The sequence below is a fragment of the Megachile rotundata genome, chromosome 4, assembly GCF_050947335.1.
Source record: "Megachile rotundata isolate GNS110a chromosome 4, iyMegRotu1, whole genome shotgun sequence".
In the NCBI taxonomy this organism is placed as follows: Eukaryota; Metazoa; Arthropoda; class Insecta; order Hymenoptera; family Megachilidae; genus Megachile; species Megachile rotundata.
This window is the reverse complement of record NC_134986.1, coordinates 13,511,483-13,523,156: the sequence shown is the minus strand read 5'-3', so window position 1 is coordinate 13,523,156 and position 11,674 is coordinate 13,511,483. Positions and strand designations below refer to the sequence as shown.

At 31.7% G+C, this 11,674-nt stretch overlaps 3 protein-coding genes across 7 annotated transcripts; all 3 read right to left on the bottom strand.

The window, feature by feature from the left end:
* Positions 1–880: 880 nt before the first annotated feature.
* On the bottom strand, positions 881–6,592 carry LOC100880271 (uncharacterized). Of its 5 annotated transcripts, XM_012289212.2 has the most exons (8): positions 6,047–6,592; positions 5,448–5,558; positions 5,004–5,075; positions 3,465–3,696; positions 3,090–3,251; positions 2,817–3,024; positions 2,549–2,744; positions 881–2,437 (listed from the first exon to the last, which is right to left on the bottom strand). In XM_012289212.2, the coding sequence occupies exons 3-8, from the start codon at positions 5,036–5,038 to the stop codon at positions 2,245–2,247; spliced, it is 1,026 nt and encodes a 341-aa protein (XP_012144602.1). In that variant the 5' UTR covers positions 5,039–5,075; positions 5,448–5,558; positions 6,047–6,592; the 3' UTR covers positions 881–2,244. The 5 variants fall into 5 exon arrangements, with proteins under 5 accessions (XP_012144602.1, XP_012144603.1, XP_076387563.1 ...); XM_012289213.2 differs by lacking the exon at positions 5,004–5,075; XM_076531448.1 differs by lacking the exon at positions 6,047–6,592 and having other exon boundaries at positions 5,448–5,613.
* Positions 6,593–6,734: 142 nt separating this feature from the next.
* On the bottom strand, positions 6,735–8,072 carry Sec61beta (Sec61 translocon subunit beta). Its single transcript, XM_003704966.3, has 3 exons — positions 7,766–8,072; positions 7,492–7,688; positions 6,735–7,315 (listed from the first exon to the last, which is right to left on the bottom strand). Exons 1-3 carry the CDS (start codon positions 7,766–7,768, stop codon positions 7,228–7,230), a joined length of 288 nt encoding a protein of 95 aa, XP_003705014.1. The 5' UTR covers positions 7,769–8,072; the 3' UTR covers positions 6,735–7,227.
* Positions 8,073–8,508: 436 nt separating this feature from the next.
* Positions 8,509–10,998, bottom strand: LOC100880385 (tax1-binding protein 3 homolog). The gene is made up of 3 exons (XM_003704965.3): positions 10,643–10,998; positions 10,302–10,430; positions 8,509–10,240 (listed from the first exon to the last, which is right to left on the bottom strand). Exons 1-3 carry the CDS (start codon positions 10,697–10,699, stop codon positions 10,052–10,054), a joined length of 375 nt encoding a protein of 124 aa, XP_003705013.1. The 5' UTR covers positions 10,700–10,998; the 3' UTR covers positions 8,509–10,051.
* Between the last annotated feature and the right edge of the window lie 676 nt (positions 10,999–11,674).

The following is an 11,674-nucleotide window of genomic DNA, read 5'->3' as shown; positions in this document are numbered from 1 at the left end:
AAATTGACGATAACAAATAATTAATTACTCATTTTCTAAGCACAATTCATGCATTTTTATGATTGCAAAATAATCCCTGAATTATTGTCTATTTTCTAACGCATTATTTTTGAAGATTTTATTTCAAAGGAATTAATTATTAATAAATATCAATACTAATAATTCTACTACGATATTTGATTAACTAATTCTGTATAAAGGTGTTAAAATAAATTTGACGAACATTTTGTGACCATGAAAGTGTGTAAATTATATTCAGAAAACGAGTAATTAATTAATTAATTCGTCATTACTTCGATGTATCTATGACGCCATATTGGATTGGTGGTGGGAGTCAGGTCCTACCGCGCATGCGCGAATTTGCGCGGGAACCTCCTGCCACCTCCGGATACCTCCTTGCTTTTCTGCGATCCTGCTACCAGGAGTAAGGTTTGGGAAACATCCGCTAGATGGCGCTGATCAAATTTTCAGTTTTACCGACAGATTTTTCGATACTTCGGACATCTTAACATGAATATGTATCCATCGAATCAATTTTTCTAAATTTATTAATTACATGCAAAACACTTTTAAAAACCTTATTTAAAAGTTATTACTATAATTTATTTTTAAATTAGATTAAGAAATAAATTATTTCTCTTTAGCTATTTTAACCAGGAGCCATTTTAATCCACGGATACCTCTTCTGTTCGTATACCTCCTCGCTTTTCTGCGATCCTGCTACCAGGAGCAGCTGGTGAACACCATGCGCTAGATGCTGCGGATCAATTTTTTAATTCTACCGCTAAATTTATCATAGTGAGATGTCTATTGTATATTATCGTATGCAAAGAATGAACGGATAAAAAAATAAAGGATTTAGAATAAAATAAAAATACGATTGAATCAACTTTTCTTTATTATCTAAAATTCTGAAGATTTACATAACAACAAACGATTGAAACGATCTCAGAGGATCGTTTACAATGTAACATTTTATTTATAATTTGGCGGACAATTTTCATCTATAGCTGCATTCTTTTTAAAGCGCGTCGTGTTTAATTATTTGACAAATTAGTCATTTAAAGTGTTCGATATAATCCTTTTCTTATTTATAAGAAGAATTTAGAAATATTAGATCTGAAAGTGATTGATATTTCAAAAGAACACAGCTTACGATAATTAATTTTTTCTTTTATTCATGCCTTTGTTCTTTAATAGTCTTCTACTCGGCATTAGGATATGTTTTATATTGCTATAATTAAGTGCTACAATTAAATTATGCACAGTCATTCAATGTCATTCAAACAGGCTCTTATTTTTTACAATAAATTACATTCAGATTAAACGTTAACTTACGTCAAAATTTTTATTTAAATATTTCTTTGGAACAAGATTTGATTTAGTACGAGTTTTAACGGATTTATAACTTGATGGCAAGCAAGAGTTGGGAAGAAATTGTTAAGTAACAACTGCCTTCTTCTCGTGTTTCATTAATGTTTCTTCCAAGTCTTATTTCGCTTGTAAGTCTCTTTTCCAAAGTTAAGTTTACATCTACGCATGTAAAACTATACATAAGCAATTAATATAATTGTGCGTGTGGTCCCTACTGATCCAAAAATATTTTCAATTTTATCCTGAAACTGCTGTTGTAGTGCAACCAATACGGCTACATAAATATTACAATTTATTTTTGGAATACAACTAAGGTATACTGCATTTTACAAAATGAAATTACTCAACTGCTTTGTACGAAGTTTCAGCGTAAACTATATATATATACATATAGTTTCGACTCTGGAATTAACTATTATACATTTAATTTGGTATCTATCAATCTAACTATCGCGATGAACTTGATTTCAATATCAAGAACATCTGATTCGAGGTAGTACAATCAAGATCTTCAACGTTGTATACGTTCAAATATATTTTAAACTCTTTCTTATATAAATTAGAAATCGTCAAAAAATTCATAGAGAATATATTCAAGTATGTTTGATTTTCAGCTTCCTTTGAAAGTACCATATGATAGTAATCATTTCTCACGTTTTACTAACACAAATGTATATAGTTTCAAATTGGAAAGTTTACATGGACATGAATAAACTCTAAATTTTGCGAGTTTTACTCTCAAGCGAGTGAGACACAAATAGTAAAACGTAAAGGATCTTAATAGCATCGTTAAAAGGCTGTGCTGGCCGTGGCCGTGACGCTTGATTGCACGCCGGATTCAGAACTTTGACGTCCGGCGTGTGGCTATAGCTACGTGGATGCAGCAAGACTTATGGACGTCGACTCGGTGACAGCTGCTCGTGGCTTCACGTCCAATGAATCGTACAAAGGGAATTCGCAGCAGAAGAGAAACTTGAGGAAATGTGGCACCTCTACGTAGATTGACGGCGGTATCGGTATCAAGGGCGATGTGGACTGTTTGTAGTAGCGATACTCTGCATTGCTGTAAAACGATCAAGCATTTAGAATCCCAGAAACGTGGCGATTATAGTAACTTGTAAGTCTGGAAAGTAGATACCAGGAAGTCCGTAAATACCTCAAAGCAGACACTTACTCGCGGTATCTCTCGTCGGAAGCTCTTTCCAATAGAGGCATTCCGGACAAGAATAGAATGATGAACGTCGTGAAGATCGGAGATGCTATAGCTACCCATTCGGCTCCTTCAATTACGTTCAATGATATCACAAAGATACCCCACCAGACTACGATCTCTCCAAAGTAATTCGGGTGTCTAGACAATCGCCACAGTCCTAACATAAAACACAAAAGGTCTATTAGCAAAGAACTAACATTTAGAACTATCTACAAGTGTTTGACCATACCATCGTTGCACCATTTGCCATTATTTACAGGATCTTGTTTGAAGGAGAATTTCTGGAGATCAGCATAGGTTTCAGCAAGCAACCCAGTCACAAATAGTCCAGTACCAGCACTGTCATATGGTGTCATAGTCTTGGGAGCAGGTGGAATTTTATGTCGTGGTGAATTGATGATGATCACTGGTAAACTCACCACGTACACCCATACAGCCTAAAAATATAATCACATTTCAGTACACAGATACTCATGACAATTAAACAATTTATTCTCATTACCTGAAATGTCCAAAATACTGCAAAACGAATTACATTACTGCGACGATCTTCGAACCTCTTATCACGTCCAATCTTAATAATCCGGTACAGCAGATATGCAGATAAACGAAAGCCCCATAGGCAAACAAATACTGTTACCATAAGTTGTCTGCTGTCATAAGGCTGAAAAACATATTTTAGATCAATAACCATATAAATGAAACTCTTAAATGTTCCGTTTTTAGTAGCCACAAAACTTTTGTAAACAAACGGATATACAGAAATAAATACTCGCAGTGGAAACAAATATTTTGTAGCTTTACAATGCAGAATTCTTATTACTAGGTTTCTGTGCACACTCTTTTGGTGTACGGACACAGTTTATAATTAGAATACCTTGCCCACTTGGCCGAGAAAGAAAGTGAGAAGGGCAAGAATGATGAAGTTTGTGCCGCCGGCAAAGTCCGTCAATTTGTCCAGTTGGAAGGTCGCTGCGATCGTGAAGAAGATAATTTGCATACCGACGGTGACGATCGCGCTCACCGCGAAGTGGTCCTCGTCCAAAATATCGACCGCCATTGATCCTCGTTGATTACCCGCCCCTCCGCTCGATGAACTATTTACGAATCTGGAATCGTTAATTAAGCCGTTAATATTGCTAACGAACGTGAATTTATAATCACTCTTAAAACAAAAATTTTCTTATTTTCGATGATCACTGTTTGCTAATAAACTAGGTCAAATTTTGTAATTTGTCAGGAGGGAAGGAAGTTTACGCGGGTATCCTCAATTTCAAATTGTAGGTAGTCGGCTATTTACAAATTTTTAAATTTCGAAATGTGGCAATGAGATTTTGAAAATTTGAGAATTTAGAATTTCAGAAGTTTGGGATTCAAAGATTTTGAAAATTTGAGAATTTGGAATTTAGAGAATTTGGAAATTTGAGAATTTGGAATTTTAGGATTTTGGAATTTAGAGATTTTGGAAATTTGAGAATTTGGAACTTTAGGATTTTGAAATTAGAAATTTTGAAAATTTGAGAATTCAAAATTTTAGGATTTTGGAATTAGGAAATTTTGAAAATTTGGGAAATCAGAATTTTTAAATTTTGGAATTTAGAGATTTTGAAAATTTACAAATTTGAAAATTTTTAAATTACTAATGTCAAATATCCTAAATTTGAAGAAATAATTATTTAAATTTATTTCTCTTTCAATTTGTCCGACAAATTCCATAAGATAGTTTGAATGTGTACTTTAAATTTCAGTGTTTATTCTCCAAGTAATACGTGCCCACTATAGAAAATATTTGCTATGCTAGTACATGCAGTCTTAACAATACCATAGGTGTATTAATACTGAAACTTGACACTTGATATTTTTATGGTTCTATTTTATTTCATGTATAACCAGCATGTTGATACTTTCCGTTTATCGATTATGCTGTGTCTTGTACACAGCACAGTAGCATGTATTAAATAAGAATATACATATCGAAATAATAATGGTACTTTTTAATAAAACTCTACTTCCTTACGTTAAGAATTAAATAAATCGCATATATAGCTTTCAATTTAAATATAAATTAAAACTGTATATTATATACGTTTACTACATTAAAAAAATTATAAACAATATTTGTCGTTTGAAAATAAAAATTATTCTTATGCTTTTATTATTGTGCACTTTTTAACTCTCGTAAGTAGATTTTAATCAATCTTATCGCATTTAACTTGTTTCCGCGACGCTTCGCGTCGCAATGCAGTTCGCATAATTCATTAATCTCACATAAGATAGAAAATCATTGAAAATCACATTTACCTTCATTGTCGATAACCACGATACTCGAACTACCTTTTATTTTCATGTACCACGATAAAAAAATATAATTTCAGTCATCAAAATTTAAAAAAAAAAACAAAAGTTCCGTACTCACCGTGTCTTGAAACTCGCGATACGAAATTTTTGCATTGTACAACCATGAGTTGAATTTTCAAAATCTTCAAATCTTCCGAACAATAGGAAAGCGAACGATTACTTAAAACATCAATCAATCAAACTACCCAGTTCACTACTGTTATTTTGTAACCATTACAAACTGTTATCATTCTTCAATATTAACAACCATAAGAATGTCAGCACTGTTCACAAATTTAATTCGTCAATAAAAATATTCATCGTTAATTATAAATTTTTTAACTGTATATAGAAAATGATTGCACGAATGAAAGGTATATTAATCACTGTAAGTATGAATGAAAATATTGAAGAAATTTGAAGGAGAATCGTCGGTACGCGGAGACACCCTGTCTGTGGCTAGAAAACCGCCTGAAGTAGTCGAAGTGTAATGTATACTGGTTAAGAAGTAACGACGATTTACCTCGAAAGAGAGGAGTCTCATTGCAGCAACTGACAATACGGGTGGACTTGCTCGACGTTCCACCCGCGACGACACGCAGTGGCAGGACTACGAGGGGATTCAATGTCGTGTCTAAAACGAGAAGAGAAACCCATGATCACGTGCTACGAGGTCGAACTGTGAGCGTATCGTTGTATAGCTCAAGGCATTGCAACCTTATTCTCAGGAAAATGGCGACGTAAGAGTAGGGATAGCAATTTGGTATAAATAATATTTTTCTCAAAGAAAATATTGATACAAAGAAAGAAGAGGTCAAAAAAATTTACACATTTCCAAATTTTCAAGTTTCTAAATTTCTATACTTGACAATTTCTAAAATCACAAATTCTCAGATTTTCAAAATGATACATTTCCAAAATTCTAAGCGCCTAAATTTTATATTTCCAAAATTCTAAGTGCTTCAGTTTCTAAATTTTTTAAATCCAAAATTCCCAAAATTCCAAATATTCAAATCTCCACACTTTCCAATTCCACAACTTCTAATTTTGAGAATGTTCCAAATTATCAAATTTAAAAATTCTTAAAATTGCAATTCTACAAAGTATTCTATGCAAGCTCACCATTTTTGCAAGAGGAGTGCACTATGCTCGATGCTGTACAGACGCCTTCTAGCTCTGTCCTTTTCTATCGCATTAGGTGTCTCCCTCTAGTCGGTAGTCTATGGTGTCTACCTATTGAGTTTCTTGATTCAGATACTGATTATCACCTGAAGCAAGGTCTCCCGAGAATTATTAGCTTTTATGCGTTTCTTTAGCGTTGATGTATACTGTATTTAAGTACATACACTTAACATTGAACATTTGAAATACTTATTTCTAATATAACAAAATATTAATAACGTACCAAAACTTTTCTATTTACATATTCATATTATATTTATAATTAATTGATATTTGTACAAATATGCGAGTTTGAAAAAATTGTATTGGTAATATCTTAGTAAGGGAATGTTTTGCTGTTTTCACAATGAAGCGATTGTTTACGCTGTTTAATTTATCCGGATTAATTCCTTTTCGGAGAGCGCCGCAAGCTGCGCGCATTCAGAATGAAATCAATACGTATACACGACAGCAAATGAGTTTCCAGTTAAATGAAACATGGCGCATTACAAAATCGCTTTTTGCTCGCATTGTAGTGAAGAAGACAATGAATTTGAAAGATCTTTTAGGGACATTGAAGTTGATCTCTTCGGGAATCTCGCGCAAAGAAATGAACATGAAAAGAATCAGTTTCATACCTTGATACATCTAATTGGACAAAGAATAATTTATTTTAATATTGTACATGTATATCATCGTAATAGTAACTTTACAAACAATAACCAGTATATGATCAACAATACTGAACGACAATCAGTACCGTGTCGATCGCTTATTATGCACAAATACAATTTTTTTCAAGATATCTTTTTACAAATGTTATAAAATTCAGTTCCATGAAAGTAAACGATTACAATGGTAATATTTATGATCGCGCATTAAATTTCTGTTTTGTTTCGCGATAAAAAGTGCATTGTTCAAGAGATCCATCTTATGAAAATGCAATGTACGACGAGCAGGGCTCGGATTTCCTTAAATCAATTAAGAAACCATATTAAAAATATACATAGTAAGCCTTCTTGATATCCACATTCCTTCTGAGTATGACTGGCTTAAGTTTTTTAAATCTGTTCTTAGTTATTCCACATTTTCCTCTTTCATCGCACCAATTCTTTAGATATATTTGTAAACCACATTCAATTTTAAGATCTAGTGTATTTGCCCCAGATGTGAAGCATGAACACAGATGCAATGAAGAGCAGGGACATCACGAGCACCGGTACTGGTCCTCTGTAAACATATTGTGTTATCAATAAAATATTTTTAACTTTGATTATTCGAATTTGTACTTTATGGATAGAAAATATTTAGCATTAAACTCTAATTCATTAACAGTAATACAATAGAAGCTACAAGCCTTTGTGTATGTAACATTTTTTTTCCAAAACAATGTTGTATTTACTTACACTTTAATGCCAGGGGAGTCATCTGTGTAAAACCTCCACATACCATCAGAGCCAGCACCTGTATTTCTACTTCTGGTTGAAGTAGTTGTGGCAGTTTTCCTTTGCCTGACAGTACCGCTACCGCTTGTTCTAGGTGCTATGGCTTTGCTTGGTGATCTCCCCGCGGCTCCGACCGAAGTTGCACTAGGTGCGGCAGGCTTATAAAAACAAACAAAATATAACCATAAATATCGAGAAAATTTTTTTCTATTCCAGATTCTACTAAATTACTTACCATTGTATATTTTTAATTTAAAATCTTGAACAAGTACCAGATGATCACAACAAATTTGCTGTACAATAACCTGTTGTTTCTTCTGAATTGTATTTAATAAAGATCTTGAATTACTTTACTTTTTAACCGTATGTATAATTATACGAGTATAATTAACACGTCCGAAATATTCAAGTAAAATCACTGTTTGAAGTCGCGTTACGTTCTGATAACGTGTTCCTTCAAATTACTTTAAACGTTTACTGGCAGTAGGAGGTAGAAGAGTAGCTAACGACGTGTCACACATACACCATCCACGTAGAGAGTTCTAGACACGTCACCACGCGTCAGCGTCACATCATTATGGCGCGTTTTCAAGCGAGATTTAAATGAATAAAGCAATATTATAATAATATATTTATAATTTCACTTATATGAATTAAGTAAGATAAAAGATAAATAATTACTTATTGATAGTAATAAATTAAATATATTTTATTAAAAAATATACAGCAAATAAAATGGCCTTTACTACATTGTTTGGGCATCATATGATTGAGCAACTATCTGTTAATCACTTAACAAATTAACTATTTAATAACAAAATTATATTGCGAGTTAAAAATTACAAAAGGAATTTTTAATTACAATTTCTCTGCTTTTTATTCTTTGAAATATTAAATAAGAGTTACATGCAAATACATAAAACTTTGTATAGGATGTTGTAGGACGTTTATTTACTATTAAATAATAAACAATAGATATCTTTTTTCATATTTCTCTATATTAATCATCTTTTTTGGTAATAAATAACATGATATTTATCTTAGTTGATCGAACTAATGCATATAATTTGTCACACCAGGATTCTATACAAAAATCTTATAATACTAGGGTGCATGCATATTGATTGCACACGTAATAATTTACAGTTTACAATTTTGTTTAAATTCCTTCCTGTTAGTAGACTAGTTATAAAATTATGACAACATATTATACTATGCCTTATGAACTGGTTTGACATTTTTGCCGTGATTGTATTTAAAACTTCAGGATATGAAAGAAAGTTATATGTATTACAGGAACTGTTCCTTTTGTTTCACTTATGATACTTATAGAACCAATTTACGGAAGATAAAATACAAATTTGTTTTTCTTATTTGTAAGAACATGTATAAATGCATTGAAACGTTCAGTACTGGGTAAAGTTAAAAGTTACAAAATACAAAATTTAATACTTCTGTTGGTCTTAAAGTGAACAGTCTCAATGATTTTCATTTTAGTTTAATAAAACTTGTTCTCAAATGCACTTAAATGCAGTAGTTCAATGTATCTTAATACTTATTCACATAAATTATGTATACCCTAGGTGTATACTTGTTAAAAGTATTGAAACAATGTTTATTGTATAACTGTTTCAATAGATAAAGAATACTTTAAATGTGTAAATTCGAAATATTTTGTATAAATCTTATGATAGTGTACTGATATACTAGAAATACAAAATTTTGTAAAAAGTATGTTGTGTATCTAAACTAGTGTAACTTCATTATGCTTTGGCATTTTTGTTATATTTTACAATGTAGAAATACTTAAAGCATTAAAATATCATAACTTTTATCCATACAACTATTTCTTTGATTGAAATTGATCAAAATTTGTTCTTCATTTAAATAGATTTGCTTATGGAACTTTTTTGTATATAAATATATACACAATGACGAGAAATATTCATATGGATTCCACGTAGCAGCTACTGTTTGGCACAAGAAATATAGATGAAAATTTTGATATACAACAAACATTAGATAGCATGATTTTCACACGTAAATACGTAAATTATGTTTTTCAAGCACAATTACACACAATAATGTGTTATTAGTTATCACGAGTTATTAAAAAACACTTACATACTGTTATCCTTATCAACAACAATAATGAATCGTAACAGGGCTTTTATACATATATATCAAACTACCGTTTTAATATCTTATGTCTACTGTAACGAGAGATAATCATTATGTTCCCAAAGTAAATGTAAATGTTATTGAACATGCACGAATTAACATCGTGTCCCTATCTCAAATGAAGTTTTTGACACCTGTTACTGATACAATTATAAAATAAAAAATAAAATATTAAGAATTTTATCAGTTTGCATTTATAAAGTTAACTGAAGAATACTTTACTATTGATCATAATCTAATTTGATATTTGGTAGACACGTAGTTAGAATAAATTGACTTTGTTAACGTATAGGATGAAATAAATACTTTCCTTAGACCAAATAGATACTTCATTTGGTAATTAAGTACTGGTTACTCCTTTACGGGCTACTAATAGATTTAATACTGGATGTTTCCTTATATACGATACTGCTTTCTTATGAGTTACCATCGTAAAGTCATATCCATTGCATTGTAAAATTTTATCATGCATTCGGAGACCACTTTTTGCTGCTGCTGATCCCTCATGTACTTCAGTAACATATATGCCCTAAAACAATTTGTATAAATAACCTGCAAATATATACAATGCTTATATCACATTAACTTACATTATCCGTATAACCCTGTGGACTTTTCCTGAAATCTTGATCAATTCCACCTCCTATTTTAAAACCACATTTCATTACTTCTTCACCATTTTCATCGACTTCTGTTTCCTTGTGCAAAGTAATCGGTATCTAAAATTATAATATTCATGGTACTAAATAATTATAGGATTGCTAAATTAAATCTGGAATAATATGCAGTTATTAATAAGAACTTTTTATAGGTATGACGTTATTAGAAATTATAGAAAAATGATATTATCACATAGCATGCTCCAAAGAAACGAAACGATTGTTGATATAACGCCCAGTTTTAGAATTAATTTACTATAAGATATACGTACACTTAAGCATTTCATAGCAGTACCAGCCTGATGCTGAAAAGCCATTTTCGCGCACATAATGCTCAATCTTGTGCCTTCAAAGAGTTTAGATTGACAATTACTTCCGATGATTCAACGTGACCACCAATTGTGCACGAACTGCATACACTGATTTCAGACGAAACGATTCAATAAGTGAACTTAGAAATATCTTACGATATTTGATATCGAGTAATTGCATAAATCTCTGTTCACTTTAAATATGTAATTATCTTGTAACGTCGGTAAATTCGGTTAATTTAGTGTTCCCAAGGGCAATTAAAACAATTTTGTTCTCACGTTGACAGCCATGCGTACTAGTAAACATAGATAGGAAAGTTGCAATAGAATGTATTATAAAAACCACAGTGGCGTTGCGTAATGACAGACCCGCGAAAATTAAACTTTTGTGAATTGATACTTGATCAGCACTTGTAATATAAAGCATTATAGACTTATACATGTAACAGTGAACGAGATAAGATCTTGTAGTCAGGTTGACTGAATATTAAGAATATTTTATATTACGAATAGTTATGAATTCTGAGTGTTGTAGATTTCTATTTTATCGCTGGGAGAAAAACTTGGTCCAGATAGTACTATACTTGATCGATAGATGGCTTCATTGTTAGCTCAATATAATTTAAAAAAATTTTTTATTCTTCTGCATTACTGAATTGTATTGAAATTATAGAATATTTTACTTTCATCTAAGGAGGCAAGAGTGAGGCATTTTTGTAAAAATAGTGATTTTCTGTTTTGTTTTTATTGCTGAGTGGTAGATGGTGCCAATAGTATCATTTGAAGGGTTTTTATATAAATTTGTAAGAAAGAAGAAATGAAACCTCTAGTTTACTAATTAGTAAACTAGATTGCAAAGATTTAGTTTGCAAAATTATGTCTTTTATTATTGTACTAGGTCGGGGATATGGTTTTTAACCCGTACACGCGATAAGGAAAAATATAAAAAGAAATATTTCGCAACTTTGACGACGTAGTATGCTTCCTTAGACA